At 51.1% G+C, this 19,392-nt stretch overlaps 1 protein-coding gene across 7 annotated transcripts in view; it reads left to right on the top strand.

Moving 5' to 3' along the window:
• Positions 1–8,957: 8,957 nt before the first annotated feature.
• Positions 8,958–19,392, top strand: part of LOC122392960 (C-terminal-binding protein-like) — a 45,589-nt gene continuing 35,154 nt past the window's right edge. For all 7 annotated transcript variants that reach the window (XR_006258605.1, XR_006258606.1, XR_006258607.1 and 4 more), the window contains exons 1-2: positions 8,958–9,153; positions 12,615–12,835. Coding sequence is in view for 3 of the 7 variants with exons in the window: in XM_043388353.1 (XP_043244288.1) it covers positions 12,641–12,835 (195 nt within the window). In the remaining 4 variants the exon portion in view is untranslated. The remainder of the gene's footprint in view (positions 9,154–12,614; positions 12,836–19,392) is intronic.

The raw sequence follows: 19,392 nt of genomic DNA on the forward strand, positions 1-19,392 counted from the left end.
CGGCTCCGAGGAACCCGGCATGCAGGCTCTGATTACAATGGCCTAATCAACTCGCTATTAATGACGTGTGTATCTGAAATATTACTGAAAATTAACAGATTCGTCAGAATGACTGATATGAACATAGCGACTGGCTGTGGATGGTGATTCACTCGGTTATGTCAATTTTAACTACCGATAGGCTACCTATAGGCTATCCGCACAGGTACTATCAATGAAATGTCTATATCTGTTAAATTCTCACACAACTAATCTTTTTGTATTACATGCCTTTTGCCGATAGTTCACGCCCGGAGAATCCTACTGCCCAACAAATTTTTAACAATGGTCAGCCACCAGACCATTCCTAGGTGGTCACGAGCGAGCGCGAAGCGAGTCTTTTTAATATAACGGAAAAATCTCAGTATGAGCTGCGCGGCCCGACCCGGAGTTATACAGCGAGTTATAGGCAGCTCCGTATTCGAGCCCTTCTTGGCCTTGTTTCAGAGACGAATAAGAGCCTCTTAGTTACAGTACATAATATAATAGTGTATAGTAACATGACTAGTGACTACTATTAGTTATAATAATTGCTATACCTTTGTAATAGTTATAATAATGGCTAAATTGTTTTAAAATTAAACCAAACGCATATGCTGTCCGACAAGCATTCAATTCCTCAAGATCTCGTAAAATCAAAAATGTAAATTCTGACTTTAAACTAAACCAGTCCTTGAAGAGCAAGGCATGATCGGGTTTTCATATGTTTAATTTACCCTTCCCTTGTCCGGGGTTCAACCGGTAGTTTATTATTATCAATCCATTCCTTTCGATGCATTTAGTGCAGATAACAATAAATGAGCTAACTCGCAAATAGGTCAAAATAAACATAATTAGCCCGTATTGATAACGAACAATGTGACACTACCGATAGGTTAGGGTAAAAGGATGTAGAACAGTTAGTCATGTTAGTAGCGAGTCCATGTTATTCGTTAATGATATGGAAGGAATCGGTAGTGCCATTGTTTAAAGACCCACCGTGCTTACATACATGCAGATCCTAAGCCATACGAAGCCTTAGTAATATTTGGACAAATAACTCTACATGTTGACCATTTAACGATAAAAGGTTTTAACGATGGTCAATGCTGCACTAAATTTCCTGAGATGGATGCACTTGTATGCTCTTCTCTATGAAAAAAAAATGTCAGGTATGTTGCCGCAATTAGGTATAACACCGTCTCATCGATGCATGTTCCAACGCAAACAAGACTGTGACTTCACGATTCGGTCCCCGTTTGGCGTTGTGTTCACACGAGACTTCAGCTCCAGAAACATTCGGCACATCGATTCAGTTCCTGATCGACCAAATGACCCCTCAATGTATCTATAGAAAAGCTGCGGCGGCTCCGGCTGCCACCTGCTCCTCCTCCCCACCTCTCGCAAGAGGACGCAGACCTAGAGGGGGGAGTGGGGAGGAGCGGGTCTAGAAGACGAGAACCTGTCTCGGATGTTGCAACGACCGCCCCCGCGCCCGTGGGGAGGGGGACAGACGAGGCCTCGGTTCGCATTTTTCCGTCGCCAAATCGGGTTTCTCAAGCCGGCCGGGCTTGCCTCCGTGCCTGTGATGTTTTGCTCGGAATGCCGGGTGGGAGAGAGGGACCGGGATTGCAGGCCGAGTCGAGGAACGGGGGGGGGGGCTGCTGGATGGAGAACGGGTGGGGGTTTCTGCTGAGAGCACTGAGGGTGAAGGAGGTGCTCGCTCAGCACTGCTGTTATCACATATGTGTACTACTATAGTATGGGGATGCCTAACCGGTGCGAAACTGTCGATTATTGCAGTCTGAATTGCACTTAGAACGACACTACGATGTGCTAGTTGCTACATCGAATGCTCCGTTGACCCGTCCTTCAGTGCAACATCGAGCTGCACCTTTAAGTAATGAAAAGAGACAGCGAATTAATGTTGTTATTCCACTATAGGTAGTGGTACACCAGTTTGTCACCGCCTGACTGAAAGCAACATTTACGGTACGCTTAATCACCTAAGCTTGAAATAACTACCTTACCCGTCAGGCCGTCACTGCCGACTTGCATTGGCTACATAAACATAATCATATTGAGCTACTTGCCTAATAGAAAATAAGTAGAGCTTCTCATGCGAAATAGGGCCTATAGAAGTAAGTGCACAGATGCCTATGAAGTTCGATATTATCCTCTATGCCCATTACCCATGACTCGATATCGAAACGGGCTGTAAGCATATTTGGGAATTTTCCCCGCGGAATTTCACATGCAGCTGTTCAGTAGGTCGCCGGTGAGTCCAGCATGTGCACTGTGCAGCCTGGCGTGACCTTTGTTCCATTTCATTTGGTAACTTTCCGAACTTTCGCCATGTTTAACTTTAGCACAGAACAGTCAGGCACTAAAAATAATTAAAGACAAAAAGATAAAATGAAATGTCATTTGATAGGCAGACACATAGTAAGAATAAAGGGCAGCAAAGTTCGGTAGGTACGGAAAACATCGGCCACAATTTTGTATTTGCGTTCAGTAAATCTGTACTTATAAACTAAATGGCGAACAGCTCTGCAGTTGCGCCCGGAAGTGACCTCTTTGCCCTCCGAACTGCAGTCATCCGGGTTCGCTTCCTGGGCAGGTCACGTGGCCATGCGGCTCCTTGGTCGATTGATGTTCGGAATTGTTCCGGTTAGCGTTTGGTCGACAGGATTCAGTGTTTCATCCACGACTGGCCGACCACGAAGAGCGCTATGCAGGATTATGTGCAGGTGTATCTGAGAACTGCGACGTCAGATCGATGGCAGAATTCCATTATTTCAGAGAATCGCCCTTGGAAGGTCGGTCAACGGCGCAGAGATAAGCTTCGAAAGACCGACACATCAATCCTGTTGGAATCCTGTGGAAAACTACCTTGATCGCGCGAACTGAACTGCGCATTGTGAATGTTCTAGAGATGTGATCTGAAAGTGTCGTCATCCGGAAGGGCTCCTGTCTATTAAAGATAATGCGAAGTCGGATGCTTCTATCAACACAGCAGCTAACTAGGGCGTCAGTTGCGCTGAGAATTCGCCTACTCTTCAGCAGACTGCACTGTTTCCGACAAAGTCGATCGTCTCGGCACTTGCCGACGTTTTCGTTTCATCTCCCAGTCAGCCGAGCCCGGGTCCCAGCCCGAGCCTTTTACAGGACAGCCCAAACCGACACAGGACCAAGGCCATATGTAGGCAGAGACTCGCAGAGAACCGTTCCTCTTCCAACTTCCCCCCGCGGCTACAGAAAACTTTGTCGCAAGTAACGCGAGAAATTGCCCGGGGCACCGCTGAGCCGGGCGCCCGCCGCAGGGGAAGCGGCCGCGGGCGCCGAGCGACGCGGCCAAGTTGAGCCGGAAGTTGGACCGATTGGCGCACATTCCGTTCTCGCTCGAACGGAATCGGACCATTCGCAGCGAGAGAGCCAACTTTGGCCCGTAAAGAACGCCGGCACGGCCGTCACAGTTGTTTGCTGTTCTCAAAGCATTGTGGAGTTGACTGTGATGAATGAAAAAGCACTCGGCCACCGTAGGAAGCATATTTTGCCGTGATGGCAAAAGTTTGATGCTCGTTGTCTCCGAGTAATGTGTCCTGCCCGGAGAATGTAACTTTTGTGCAGGGTCTTATCGATTTCTTGGAAGTTCTGCTGAAAAATGAGTTTTATAGATCGGGAAACTTGTGCAGCGTGTTTCAGACAGACAAAGAACGTATATAGCTGTTTCTGTTTTATTCATTATACCAGCAACTAGAAATACCCATACTAGCAATTACGAGAAATATTTGACTGATATCGCAATGCAAGCATCGATGGCAATATGCACGGTGTATAGAGAACTGCAATATGCAAATGTTGAATGATAGGTTAGACGAACGAACAAGTAAATTTTAAAACAAGCGAATTTTTAATGTTATGTAACAGAACTATTCAAGTCATGAGAGGGAAAATTCTAATGACAGCAATGAGCAAAAGGCAAGTGCACTTTGGGATTCAGTTTGCGTAGCTTTCGACTCTTTAGCAACATATTTTCACTCTTATGTTATTTCGTGTGGGAGCCTACTATCGCTTTAAGTCAAACAGCCAAGTTTTCAAGAAAGCAAGCTTCTGGCAAAGAGCTGTAGGTACTAGGTAGTTAATTCAGAACATCTGAAACTTATATTTAAAACCATTTCAAGGCATTCCAAAACAGCGAAGCACTCACGAAAACATAAAACACTCGTGCATTCTTACTGACAGCGTCTCGCAGCTCCATCTCACAGGCACAGCTCACTGTAATCCCATTCTCTCACATTTGTGATTCTCACAACTTCAGCACCCGTTCCCCAACCCCCTCCTGCAGCTCGTGCTCAAGGTCACTATACCGTCTCCTAGCGCCGGCGCAGTTCCCAGAGCGCTGACTGAATCACAGACTCAGCAGAGAGCCATGACTCGGTGACTCAGCCGGGCTGCCTTTCCGGGGAGCTGCCGGGCCAACTGGGGGGGGGGAGGGGGAGGAAGGGGAGTCGCTGTCTGCCAGTTGGGGAGGGAGGGGGATCCAAGAAGGAAAGGGAGACCAGCCTACTGACTGGTGATGTGACGGTCGGGACATGTTTCCATTGGTCACTATCCATTAGTAACATGCTATTGCAATTTATTGTCATGCCTGACGAGTCATGATAATGAATGATCAGATATATCTCCTCCCGAGTCCCGATTGATGTAACCGTATACCTCTGTAAATGCATTTACACATGTCTGCCTCGTGCGCACAGCACGGACGTCATCCATCCGTCCCCACCCTGCGACCACGTCATTGTCGCGCTGTCCGGCCCTGCTCAGTAACAGCCCACCCCGTACCGCGGACCGGGGGCCCCATGGCCTCGCCGCGCCCGGCCGTCCGTGCTGGTTGCTCGGGCCGGCCGGCCGGGCCGACTTTCGCCCGGCCCGGACCGGTCGCTGAGCCATTCCGCCGCGCCGGCCCGGGCGGCTCGGCGGGCCGGTTTTTGTGGACCGGCGTGAGCCGCCTCCCTCCCCTCCCCCTCCCTCCTCTCTCCCCCTCCCTCCCCTCCCCCTCCCTCCTCTCTCCCCCTCTCCCCGCGGCCTGACGCCCGAGATAGGACGGCGCGTCAGCAGAGGAGCCTGCTCTGAGAGCAGCGCCCGCAGCCAGCCAGAGTCGGCAGCGGTCCCGGCATACAGATCATCACCTGTGATAAGCTCATGTTCGCGGTACTCATGACAAGGAAGGGTTCCAGCAGAATGACTGTTAATGAATTCAACCTGTTCCGGATTGAAGATTGAAGGCCAGCTTTTGCATAGGTAGTTTAATTTGATTTAAAAATTGAGTGGTTTGAACGTAGAGTTCAAAGTCTAGCTGACTACCACGCTCGTTGTTGAGGTTTAGTGAGATAAGATTGAAACTTCTTCAGTACGATATTCCCTGTAATAAAAATGTAGTTGTATCCTGTATCACTTCCTTATTTCACAGACTTCAATCAAGGGTTTAATATTTAAAGTAATGGTGCGCTAACTGTCCCTTTGTGTCGCAGTAACAACTAACAACCCGCGGTGACCGGAGCAGCGTTGTCTGCAGTCTGCAGGAAATATCGTGCCTTCCCATGAAAAAAATTCCACAAGAGACCACAAACATAGGCGGCGGAACGGGGGGGCACCGGGGCACCGTGCCCCCCCTTGAATTCTGCAAGGGGGGCACCAATAGCAAGGTGCCCCCCCCCCTTAAATTTGATGCATTAGTACCAGGGGCGGATTCGGGAAAACTCCAAGGGGAGGGTCATGAATCGAAGTGGTGCCCCTACTTATACCCAAAATTAAAACCTCAACGGATTTCGGCCACTTAATTTTGGTGGTGCCCTATTTTCAGTTTTTTATTTTCTTTATTTTTGGTTAGTCATGTGATGACTGGTGCCCCTGCTAGGCCGCTGGTGCCCCTGGAAAGACTTTGGTACCTACCTACCCTGCCCCCTGACAAGCCTATGGTGGGCCCTGACATGACTTAGGTGCCCATGGGCCCTGACAGGCCCGTGGTGCCCCTGACAGGCCTGTGGTGTCCTTGCTAGACCTGTGGTGTCCCTGGGCCTTGGCAGGTCTGTGGTGCCCCTGGCGAGCCTGTGGTGCCCCTGTTAGAACGCAGGTGCCCTTGACAGGTTTGTGGTGCCCCTGACAATTCTAAAGTGCCAACGACAGGCTTGTGGTGCCCTTGACAGGCCCATGGTGCCCTTGCGAGGCCGGTGGTTCCCCTGCGAAGCCGATAGTGCCCCTGGCAGGCCTCTGGTGCCCCTGGCAGGTCTGTGGTGCCCCTGGAAGACCTGTAGTGCTTTTGCTAGGCCGATGGTGCTCCTGACAGGCCTGTGGTGCCACTGACAGGCCCGTGGTGCCCCTGCTAGGCCTGTGGTGCCCCTGTCGGCTGTCAGGCCTGTGGTGCTCCTGGCAGGCATGTGGTGACCCCAGGCCCTAAGTCATGACCCATGTGACATCCCCCCTGGGATTCGCCACTGATTAGTACTGCGATGGCTTCTTGGGAATTTGATACATGTAGGATAAATTTAATTTATCAAACGACAATAAGGAAGAGGCAAACACATAGGTACTTGAGGATCAGCTTAAAGTTAACCCGCGCCCCACTGGGGGGGGGGGGCTATTTATAGCCCCCCTCCCGTTTTTCTGCAATAACTTCCGAACCGCTTGACGTATCGACGCCAAACTTTCAGTACCTTAGGCTGCATCAATTTGACACCTTGTGTCACAATTTGAACTTCGTATATACTATAGGTCGGCCGGAAATGACGTCAGAGTGACGTAATGTTCGGCCGATTTCGACGCAAAACATTGAACCACGGCAATCGCTCCCAAGAGCTCAGTTTTTAAGCTAGATCCAATTTCTTTGCATGAGAGGACTCAGAATAGACTGCGCTATCAAACTGCTATCTCGGATTTTCGAAATTTGGAAAATTTGGAAAATTTGATATAATAAAATCCAAAAATTATATTTTTACATTTTTTCCAAAAAGTTTTTGACTTTTCGAAAAAAACCGGAATATATGTGATAAAACGCATTATTATGACTAACTCTAGCAAGTTTTAGCTAAATATCTTCAAAAATGGCCAAGTTTCACGCATTATTGCAAAAAATTCACAATTATTAATTTTTCAAATCAATTTTTCAGCACGTATTTGACATCGTACGCCAATATGAATAGCACCATCGTGTTCCTGAGCTCAAACTGCATCCAATAGACACCTTTTTTGTTGAAAAATTTCAACTTCAAAATTTGACATTTTTTGACCTGAAAGTGACCTGACCTAAGCTAAATTCGACTCAAAATGACCTCCAATGACACAGACGACATCAAATTCGAAATCTCAGACCTAAATGGACCATAAAACATGTGTCACGTGACCGACGGGTGATATAATATTTTCGTGACCTGTGATGACCTGACCTTGACCTGAAAATCAAAGTACAAGTTTGGTACCCTCAGGGTATCTAGAGCATCTGTTCACGAGTGTGTGATCCAAAAATGAGCCTGACCTGACTTGTAAGACGGCGGCCAGAGCCCAAAACGTGAACAAGCCAAAATGCTAATAATTTTTACTTTGACCTGATCTGTGACGTCATCGGTGACCTCGAAGTCAATGAAATTATGTTTCGTTCGACAGTTTTTCCGGGGCTATCAGACGCCGTTTGAATTTTGACGATCGGCCCAGTAGTTTCGGAGTTAGGAGGGGGGCTATAAATAGCCCCCCCCCCCCAGTAGGGCGTGTTATACGCAGACCCCAGTGGGGCGCGGGTTAACCACACATACGGGGGTGAACTGCCATTTTCGTTTAGTAAAAAAAAAAAAAATCATCGTGCCAGGGCTGTGACGAAAAATAAGTGGCCTAAATCCGATGAGAAAACAGGATTTGGGGGTACCCTAGGTTTGGCTCCTTGAGCTGGTGCCCCCCCCTTGTCTCAAATCGTTCCGCCGCCTATGACCACAAAATATATTTTAGTGGTTATTGAGGTCTGTTGTGGCGTGAAATGGTTTCTTATGGTCCTAGTGGCCGGTCTAGTGGCATCTAGTAACATATTCTAGTGGCATGTGGTTGTTAATTGACGACGTCCGCTTCCGTCTCAGTTCGCTGGCGTTCCCCTGCCGCTCGGTGTTACCCTAGCCCTTGCCGAATAGTCGTTTTGTCAGTTAATCAGCACGGACGTGGGAGCTGACTTCAGCCGTTCTATTCTGCGTAGGTAGCTAATTACACTCCCTCAACTTTCGTTTGTTTGCTCAATACATTACATAGTTCAATTTACACTTATAAGTTATGAGTATTTTTTTTAGAGGGGAGGGAGCCAGCTACTGTAACAGTTTGTCTACACGCCTGTTTGTAAGGCTTTGTAGTGCGTCGCTTAACGGTGGTTTAAACCTGCGCCATTTAAAACGCCAATAATACCTAGCTGGTAGACCAGCGGCATTATTAATGGGTGATTGACCTTTCGTGAGCCGGGGACTCAGTCGGAATGGCCGTAGTTATTCACCATCATGACTTGTCCCCGATAGTCGTACATACATCATAGAGTTGATAACAGTTTCCCTGGAGCCGACTCCCAACTCGTGGCGCCAACTCCGAGTTCCGACCAGACTCGGCCGACAAGTTTCGGCTCAGAACTCACAAGTCCAACATAAAATGGGCGTTATTTATTATTTGTGTCCACCGGGCTGTATGAGCGTCTAAACTAATAGGAAAATAAGCTTTGTGACCTTCGCCGGATTTGGGAACGCATGCCTGCCGCTCTGTTTCCTCTTGTTTTACTTGTGTTGGTCACCGAGTGGTAAGAAGGGCCTATGTCGCACAGTCGGTAAGGGTGTTTACTCGGCCGCGCAGCGGTGGAATTGGACCTTAGTGACACGGGAAGGCTTGATCGGCAAAATCGGACCTGCGATCCATCCCACAAGGCAGGCGACTATTCCGGTTGGCTGTCCGAGGAGGGAGGGCGCGTTTCGAGCGAGCTGAGTAGCTTTTCAGTGCTGAACTTCCCCGTGACGAGGAGGCACGTATCAACGAGACACGCGCACCGCACGTCATCGCAAGGTTGTGCGAAGGTCATCTGCTGCTGGTTGGCGTTTTATTGGACTGATTGAAGATCAGGTGAGTGGCGAGTCACGCTAAAGTTTACACTAAATTGTATTTTCATAGCATGTAGCGACTTGTAAACTAGTGTGATTTTGAAAGATTCTGCCTATTTCTTGTTGCTGTCATAATTATTCGGTGAATGCTGGCAATTAGTCAATGGCGGAGCCCACAGGATATCAATATTGCAATCTTGGCCTACTTACCTAATCATGAATTCGACATTCGCACGTTCTTTTTACTTTAATCAGTTTTACTTTTCACCTCGTCATCATTAAGATACATTTTGCTTCCGATTTTCATGTGTTGCTGTCACTTACAAGTTACAATTATCGATTTCGGTTTGAAAACCTGTTGCGTTATGTTTTCTCATAACTCATTTCTGCAATCCATATGGCACGCTCTCCCCGTCTTTGCGACTGTTTCGTTACACCGCCCTTTCTCCCGCTCCGTCTGAATCCCCGGCCCATGGTCACGCCACAGACCACGTCAGTCATGGCATGCAAATCGCGAGCTCGGCTGCAGCGCAGTCTCGTCCCGGGCGACCCGACCGGTCCCCGCTCGCCAGAAATACCCCGTCTCTCCCACGGCGCCGCCTCTGTCGGGCGACCTCGCTGCCCCGGCCGTGGCCCGTGAATCAGCTGGCGCGTCCGGGACGCTCGGTTCCCTCCCCTCCCCCCCCCCGGCGGCCAGACGCGCGCGCCCGCACCGGAGCGCCCAACAACAATGGCCGCCGCGCCGCGCCGCCGCATCGACTGGCGTGACCTCCTACCGGCCGGGCGTCAAGAACTGACGGGCCGCCGCGCCCCGGGGGGGGGGGAGGGGGGGCAGTACCGTGGGCGGGGCCGCCACCGCCTGAGGGGGCGGGGAGGGTCACGGGACGTGTTTGCTCGCACTGTGGGGTGAATACGATCGATGCGATGTGGGCGGAAGCGACACAGTGTGGCGCGGGCGGAGCTCCCACAGGTCGGGATGTGACCATATGGCGCGGGACAGGAACGCGCAGGCTGGGACATGACCTGTGGAACAGAACAGGTTGGGACATGAACACTGAACGAGCAGTGAACAGAGCCTTTGTCGAGGAGTGATAAGAAAGGACTGAGACAGATCAGGATTCGATCCGCTATGAGACATGCATTACTCTGCAATGCATAACGAGGCCTAAGGTATGCGAACCTTTTTATCATGTGGGTTGTCCTCAACGTGGCTGTCTCGATCAGTCTAAACGGGATGGAAGTCCCACTCATTTACATTTCAAGGGTGGATGCATCCCTGCATAAATCCCGTGCAACGGCATCGCCTTCCTCGGTGGCGTCAGTTGCACCGAGAACAGGGGGGGGGGGGGGGGTGACGGATCCCTCTGTTTGAATTCGGTGACTCGTTTGCACATTCAACGGGCGGTGAAGCCTGAAAGTGAGCGCTGTGGGGTGCCGGGGAGGCATGACCGCCGACCGGTTCCGTGTCAGACTTTCCGCCGCTCGGACCACTTCCTCGTGCATTTATTCACGATGATCCTTCATGCGTGGCATCTGCCCGTGGGCCGGTGCGGTGGGTCGATTTCTCGCCCGCACCGGCCGGCAGTGGGCTCGGCAGTTCACTAGGCGCGCTGTTTGGTGGCCACTCGGGCCATCCGGCCGACGAACTTTGGTGGCGGGGACGGGACGGGAGGGGGAGGGGTCGTGAAAGCGTCCCGAGCCTTGCCGTGCGTGCGGCCAGTGGAGGCCAGATGGCGCCGCTTTCGCCGCGTCCGTCCGTGACACGGTGACACGTGTGTCATGTGACACGCCGCCGTCGGTCGGTGTCATGCGCGCGGCGCGTCGGCACCGTCTATTGATCGTGAAGCCGAGCAGGCAGCGGCGGCGGCGGCGGCGGCTGCCGGACCGGATCACAGCCCCTCTCCTCCCCTCCCCCTCCTCCACCCGCCCGCCGCGACTCCTGCACTCTGCCCCGCCGCCCCTCCCGCCGTGGGGGAGGGGTGCAGCCCGCCTCAGCGCGGCTGTCGGCCGGCCGGCCTGGCGGGCGGCTCGGAGCCGAGCGACCGGCCACGTGGCCCCAGCGGCGGCGGTGGAAAATTCTCCGCCCGAGCCGCCGCGCCGAGCCGCGCCGAGTCGGCAGTCAGGTGCCTCCGGAGCTGGCTAATTTGCGAACGGTTGCGAGCGCAGGTCACGTCTGCGCTGTCGGAGCGGCCAGAGGGAGGGAGGGGGAGGGAAGAGATACGGAGAAAGCCCAGTCACGGTGGGGAGGGGAGGGGAGGGACCGCCACCGTGGCAGTCGCCGATGGTGCGTCATCTCCTTATAGACATGTGGTGGCGAGTTTATCATAATTCAAAAGATACAGGACTGCGGAACTGGTGCTGCGCCAGAGTGACAGAAATTCTACGAAAGGACATCGGGGTAATCATGAATTTACATTGCGGGGAAATCGTTTTGACTTATCTTGAAAGAAATATATAGCCGCTCAATTTAACATTGCCTCTATAATCCGGCTAATGCTACCTGTAAGTTCATTGGGTGGGGCCCGAACCGTCCTTCAGCGTGCTAGCCCTCGTCTCAGCTGGTCCACTTCCCGTCCCTCCCTCCCCTCCCCCGCCTCCCGCCGCGTTATGAATTAAACCGAACCGAGTCACAGTTCGCGGAAAGTTGATGAGTTAGAATTCAGATGGGCTCCCCGAGTCGTCACTGGCATTATGGGCATTTGTGAGCGGGCTGAACACGGCGGGATCTCAATGGAAGCCATTGACGCAGCCCACCCGGGACCGCCACAGAAGGCGGACTTGTTTGCGTCCGCTGGTGATGACTTTCGACAAGGAGTCAGAGATGGAGTCCATCTTGTTTTTCGCTGGTTTACGTCGGTTGGAGTTTTGGAAGGATACTATTGGAAGTAATCCTTTGGGGTTTGGAGAGGTTATTTACAATGAGAAGTTTGTAAAAGATGATGCCCTGCAGCTCTAAGTTCGACATGAAAGGCTTTCGTTTAGTTCTTGGATGCTTGAGATTCATTTGAGCTAGGTGGGGGATAGGTTTGGTGGGTTTGGGTGGGTGTGTCGCAGTGCCACACTGTCACATCAGTCGCGCCCCGGTGCCACCCGGCTCCATATGGTGTGGAGGTGACAAACCGCAGGCCCGTTTCTCTTTTCATGCACGGTGTGCTTAGAAGGGCGGTACGGCGCGACATTGGCTGCAGCCAGAGTCGCGGTCTGCCGGGAAGGAGTCGGCCCTTTCTCCCATCACTCGTCCCTGACGGCGCCATGCCATCCGACACCCACTGTAGTCTCCCCCGCCCCCGCCCCACAGTCCACATGTGTCGCTGTAGCTGTACCGCCCGGCCTCGGATTACCCCTCCCCTCCCCACACGGCGCGGTGCGCGCGCGCCGGCGGCGTCCCCCCCCCTCCCCGTCCCCCTGCCGGCGGGGCGGCCGCGCGGCCGACCGGCCGGCCCGCGCCAGTGGCTGGGCTGACGCTGTGGTGTGTGCGGGCAGCGGCGGGGCGGCGACGACCGGTGGACATGCTCCAATCGGGCACCCCTGTCAACAAGCGACCCCGCGTCGACGCGCGCGGTCCCATCAGCAACGGTCCGATGCCGCGGCCGCTGGTGGCCCTGCTCGACGGCAGGGACTGCTCGGTGGAGATGCCCATCCTCAAGGATGTGGCCACCGTAGCGTTCTGCGACGCACAGAGCACCTCCGAGATCCACGAAAAGGTCAGTCCAACGGGGATGCTGGGAAGGAAAGTGGTTGGTTCACTTAAGTGACGGTGGGATGGAATGGATGCATGTTTGGGCATTGGTATGAGACTAGGACGTAAAAGGATGAATAATGAATGTTGTGCTGATGGCGTCTTTACTGAAACGTTTTTTTTACGTTTTTCTTTGGTGGCTTGGTACACGTTTTATTTTGTGCGAACACTCTATGCATTTAGCAACTGTCCAGTGTCCAGTGCAGATTTTGTCTGGTGTTTGGTGGCGTGTTGAATGATCTCGTCGATTGCTGTTCGTATTTAATGTGACTTGTTGTATCACTGTATCATGTTGTATCATTCGCCTTCCTTTTAAGCTGTCTCATCCCTGTAATCTAAGTGGCTGCTCACATCGTGTGAAATCGCCAGATTTATAAGAAAAATCGTGTTTGTATGCTTTAGATCAAGGCTTCCGACTGGGATGCGCGCGGTCGGCAAATCTGATAAGTTCGCCATGTTACCGCTCGCTGGGCTTAAGAACTGCGACTCGCGGAAGATACGTCTTACCGATCTATTTCCCGGAGCTAAGTCGGTGCGGCGGTGTTTGAGTTTTGTTTTCGCGGCCCGCCGGCGGTGCTGAACTGCCGTGAATTTATCCGACTGCGCTGTAGAAGTGCTGCCGACTTAAAGGGACCCTCCCACCTTCAAAAAAGTTTATGAATTGGCATGAAAGTGATGTCGCTCGGTTCAGAAAGAGCGAAAACGAATATCTACCAAATTTCATCGAAAAATATTCACCGGTTTTCAAGATATTAGACTTTTACTTTTGTTTACTTTTTGGGATCTCCGCTGTTCCTAGCGACTTTATTTAAAAGTGCGGCATTTGTTGCGCGCAAGGAAGCATATACCACCGCGTGCTACAAAACGTTTTAGTCAAACATTTAACGGACGTTCGAAAGCCTGATGACGTCATCAGATTCCCGTAATGGTTAAGAGATAGGGACCACGCTGGTCCCACCCTGCAAGTAAAGGGAAGAAATTTCTTGAACACCATAAAGCTGCGGGGGTTGCGACCAGGATAAATGGTGGTTTCTGAGCCTGGCCGCAAACTTGGCTATCTCAACTCAAAACTAATGTTAAGGTGGGAGGGTCCCTTTAATGAGCGCCCTGTTGCTCGGGGATGTTTTCGCTGTCAGATTAAAGATTCCGCTGCCAAACATCTGCTTATTCTCAGCTGCCTATTGTCGGGAGCCTGCCTCGGAACCAAGAGGTATCACTTTGGTGGTGCTTGACAGCTGACGTGTCACGTATATTCGACGTGCGTGGCGTAATATGTGCGTTTTTGTACACCTGATTCATTAAATTTTATTTCCCTGGTTTGGCGCCTCGTGGTTTAAAAGACCACTGAACATAGTTAAAGCTTCTCTGATAATTCGGATATTTTAAGTTTGTGTGGTAACGAATTTTCGATGATTTGAGTTCCTTTATTCGTTAAGATTGAAAAGGATTGTTTCCTGTTTTCAGTCAAGAATAGTCAACATCGGGATTAGGCCCCATTAGTGTCTAAATATGTAATGCCCTTTTCAACTGCTAGATTTGCTGATGAAATTGTGTTACTATCGTTCATAAATGTTTGCAGATATGTTGATTTATGGTGATTATGAGATAATTGCACTAACGCCTGGATCGTTTATTTCCCTAATTACCCTACGTCACACACGAGTCAGCGTAGTTAAAACGCCGGCGCCGCGCTGGTGTATCAGAAATTACCGCTGTCGATTTGTCCGCCCAATTGGAAACCATAGCAGCGAACACAAGAACCTCTCACATCATAGATCCAACAGCAAACAGCGATTGAAAAACTCCGCTGGTGTATCAACAGCTGTCGGCGGCGGGCGGGCGTCGGTGACGGCCGCGGCATATTTACGTCTGGACAACGAGTTGCGTTGGAGAGGCCGGAAATAGTGGCGATTTCAGCACCGCAAGAATGGACCGTCATGGGAATGATTCTTTTTTAAACCGTGCACTGTTTTCAGCCGAAATTCAATGGTTACTACAAAATATTTTGCAATTACATTTCCACTAAGAATGAATGCCATCAGGGTTAAGTTTTACTTCTGTTGCTTTTTGTCAAGAAGCATATAGTGCTGTTATATTGCAGTTTTTGCGCGTTTGTTACAAAATATGAAGCGAATAAGCAAAAAGGTTCCAAACTGCAGAGTAACGTTGATGTATACCACTTACCTATTGCAAAAAATCATGTTGACCTCAAGTTCATCTGTTGCATGATTGACTAGGCAGGTTTACACATTCCAAGTTTATCTTAATTGGATCAGAGGTGTCAGTGTAATTCATCAGTGCCAGAAGTTAAAACTTGAGGGAAAACTATGCTAATTGCTCTTGTCCATCCACTTAAAGTTATTAAATATTTTGCTTTGTGTATTCCAAGAGGAGAGGGAACTATTTTATTTGTGCCTTCATGCCAGAATTGAAGGTGGATCATTAAATTTTCAACGCAGTTTATAAACAAGCATTAAGTCTTTCTCGTATATAAGCAGTGGCTAAGAAGAAAAGGTTGATCAATCCTGAAGTTCAGTCATCGTACCTCAACTTGGCAGCAAGATCCCCAAGGACAGAGGATATGTTGTATACCTGTCCTGTAACTCAAAGCATTTTTGTGCCTGCAAAGGCTTAAGTTATTTGTGGTGTGTTCGGAGTAAGGCTATATGGCCGTTTTTGTTGTATGTTTATGTGGAGATTGAATATAACTGTGACCCTGTGCTTGTTTGTATACTAACTACAGTCAAACAGGGAACCAGCACATTCTCATAACATACTCACCTAGCACCTAACTCATAGCTGTGTCCCGCAGGATTTGTACTTGTTCATGTCTCAAGCATTAACAAAGCACTAAAGTACCTAGCTTAGTCATCATTTCCCACATTTTTCTGAGCATCTAACATGACATACAGCAGTGCAGAGCAGCTTCAGAGAAGAAACACATTAAATGCACAGACTCACACCAGCTTACCCAATGAGCCAGTTCCTCAGTTGACTGTTTCCCTGGATGCAGCTTGGCAAGGTGAGCTAACTGTTGGCAAGTTGAAGGTTAGCAGGTAAGATTGAGTTAGGGTGAGTACCTACCTATAACTGGGTGCTACTGCTATGCAGGTCTTGGCTAGGTTGCAAATATGTGTGATGATTGACTATTGAGGTTAGTTAGGTCAGCTGTCGGGTTAGTCAGGTATGTGCACTGTTCAGGTCACATTTCTATGGACACTTGGGGCAAATTAAAACCTAATCTAAGCTAACCCAACCAAACCTACACAATCACTGACTATAGGAACGACACACCTACCTACTTGTGCCTGCATCTCATACCATGTCAAAGTAAAGTTCCTTGGTAGAAAATTACCCTCAGTACTTTTTATCCTGCAGCCCTGTGAAGAAAACTAATACTTCTAAGTTCTGAGTCACTGTTGGCCATCCACAGAAAAAAAAAATGCTGAGAGCTATGCCATTGTATATTGGACCAACAATCACTATCACAAATGACTAATGAACACATATGATAACATCGTTGCATGGATTGTCACATTTACAATCCTTTTTTCAAGAAATACAGTAGTGATTCACATCAAAATCAACATAAAGTGGATTTAGTGATCCAAGCTTTCTCCTCCAGTAGCAACGGAATGATTGCATGTTTCATTTGCCAGACACTGAGTACCTGATGCACATTACCGTCTGCATAGCATCAAGCATAGTAAAGCTGCCCGAGTCCATTCATTCTAGTTTTTCACTCGATAGTTAGCACTAATTTATCTTGCTATTGTAAGTTATCATTCAATATTCATACCAATACATCAATATGCACTCATCAGTCAACATTTTCTGGCATGATACTGCTCAGCGTGCTCTTCAGTATTGATCCAAGATCTCCTGCAAAATTATAGCTTGTTTTCGGCCAATAATGATGAGCTCTTTTAATTTTACTTTTTCTTGCTGATATGTGAGCCCGATCAACTTGCGTTTATCAACCAAAATTTCATAACTTCAAGTTCAACTTGATATTGTTATTGCTCAGGGTCAGCTCAGGACCTCTGTCAGCCTCCTTGATACTTGGGATTGTTTTCAGTCAACATGCTTCTTAAATATGATATACTTCAATGTTCAGGGATTCAAAACATCCAACAAAACGACGTATAAGAGTACGGAAACCACCAGATAAACTTGAAAATGGCCTTGGAACAGAGCCAAGCCGCCAAGCGGTGCTCCATTTGTTTTTGTTTACAATGATTGTAGTGCTGATGTATTTTTACGACTCTGAAGGTCGGCTTATAAAAAATGAAACGTTTTTACAAAAGTTGTAGAGCAAGTAATATTTATCTGAAAGAGCTAAAATATTCAAGAGCCAAACACTATGAAATACATGAATCGGAACGAAAAAGTAACCCAAAAATCAAGCCTAATCACCGGCTCCTAAAACTGCGACAAAATCAGCACTTTTCCCCGCAACTCGTTGTCCAAACGTAAATATGCGTGACGGCGGCCCACAGTGCGCTGGCCGCCACGTGATCATGTAGCGGGAGTCCGGGACCATCTCTGAGAAGCGGGCCGAGTCGCGGCGACGCCGCGTCGGCCGCGCGCGCTCAGTTATTGTCGTCACGCCATCCGATCTCGGACCGACCCCGACCGGCCGGCCTTCGCCCGCTCTGGAATAGCTCACGATTTTTTGTCCGGCTCATGGGCCGTGGGCGTGAGGCCATGTTTAGCCGGCGGCGGAGGCGGACGGACGCGCCGGGAGGGGAGGGTCGGCGCCGGCACCTGTCGGGCCGGCCGACCCGCACCCGTTCGCCGGCCGCCGCGGTCACGGAGCGGCCGGGCGCGCCGCCGCCGGACCGGTCAGGGCAGCCGGCCGAGACCCGCGCGGCACTTTCCCGCCACTCGGAGCGGCGTCCATTAGCGCGCGCCGCCGGCCGGCCCGCCGCGCAGCGCCCGCCGCCACGTAGGCCGTTCTTGCGCGCGGCCGGCCGGCGCGCCGTCCGTTTTATAAACAGGGTGGGCCGGCGGAGGCCACTTGACGTGGGCCGCCGGCCGGCCGGCCGAGATGCGGACCGGGTGGCGGCGTCGGAATGTTCCCGCCGCCATGTTGGGGAGGGGGGGGGGGACGCCGGTCTCCTCCGAGGACAGACGCCGAGAAGACGCGGCCGTTGGCTCGAACGGGGAGGGGGCGACATCGGATCTCTGGCGTCGGAAATCAGGAAACTCTGAAACACTGGGGAACGGCTGGACGACGGGTGAAGTCGGTGGCGTGTTGGCGAGTTGGTCCGAGTCGGCCGCCTGTTATCGATGGCACAAGTTGGGCGCTTGTTGGAGCCAGTTGGATTGGCGCGTGATGCGAGTGGCGGGACGGAGCGGCGGAGAGCGGTGCTTTTTACGGCGCGGCGCGCTCCGGCGGCGGGCGCGGGTTTATTAATTGTCGGACGTCAGCGGCGGACGAGTCATCTTCTCTGGGAGGGGGGCGGGGAGAGCCCGAACCGAACTGGGCCGGGAAGTGGCTCCAACAGCCGCCTCTGTGAAAGCGGAGTAAGGGGAAGGGGAGGGGAGGAGTGACTGAGGGATGGCCGACGGAGAGGAGGGAGGGAGGGAGGGGTGGTCAGACGGCCGGACGGGCCGGAGAGGGGGAGGGTGGGGCCGCTGGGTGGATTAGGAGCTGCTGGCAGTCTGGCAGACCGGGGAGGGAGCGCTAACAAAGACGGCCGGTTCCGAGACGATACCCAGAAACTAGAAAGTGACTCGCCTCCCCGAGCTGCTCCGAATAAATCACACCGTGCTGGCACTAGCGCCTATCTACGGCGCTATATCCACGGTGTTATACCTACGGCGTCACTAAACTCTCCACATGTGTTTATCATTGCTATGCAGGCGCCATTGAGCCCAAGTCACAATCATTACCAGACTCGTACTCTGAGCTCTGAACAGCGGATCCCTGGTCCAGCCGGCCAGTGCAGTGCACGATGCAGCCCTGCTGACCGCACCCTGGTGACTGGACTCTCCCAGTCTCCTGCCGACTGGTAAACATCCCCGCCCGGTGCCAAGTGCCCCCCCCCCCCCGGCCCTACCCCACCCCCAGACTCCGGTACGGGTTATGCTCCGGTACGGGTTATACGGTTCCGTGTCGGTCAGACCCACGCTGGAGACGGGTGACCTCATTCTTTCGTCGGACCAAGGGACTGCTGAACCAAGAGAGCACTGAACTGAACTGCCGGGTCGAAGACGGACCATGGGTGAACCGTTTTCACTCTTCGAGGACAGGGCTAAGTCCTCAGGTATCTGATAGGTCTTAACGTCTATGGCGTAATCCCGACCAAATCTTTGATTGACCCCGTGACCTCGCGATACCCCCTCCCTCCCCCTCCTGAGAAATCACGGTGCAGACAAGCGTGAGCGATGGATACGCTGTCCTATCCGTCCGGTGTTTGTTCGTGGCTCGCTGTGGCCTCCAGTCGTGGTGCTCGCCCTCGGTCTATTGTCGCGGAACAACAGACTTGGTCTATTGCCCCGGGATAAATAAATGTA

This window comes from Amphibalanus amphitrite, unplaced genomic scaffold (assembly GCF_019059575.1).
Source record: "Amphibalanus amphitrite isolate SeventyFive unplaced genomic scaffold, NRLGWU_Aamphi_draft 000509F_arrow, whole genome shotgun sequence".
NCBI classification, from domain to species: domain Eukaryota; kingdom Metazoa; phylum Arthropoda; class Thecostraca; order Balanomorpha; family Balanidae; genus Amphibalanus; species Amphibalanus amphitrite.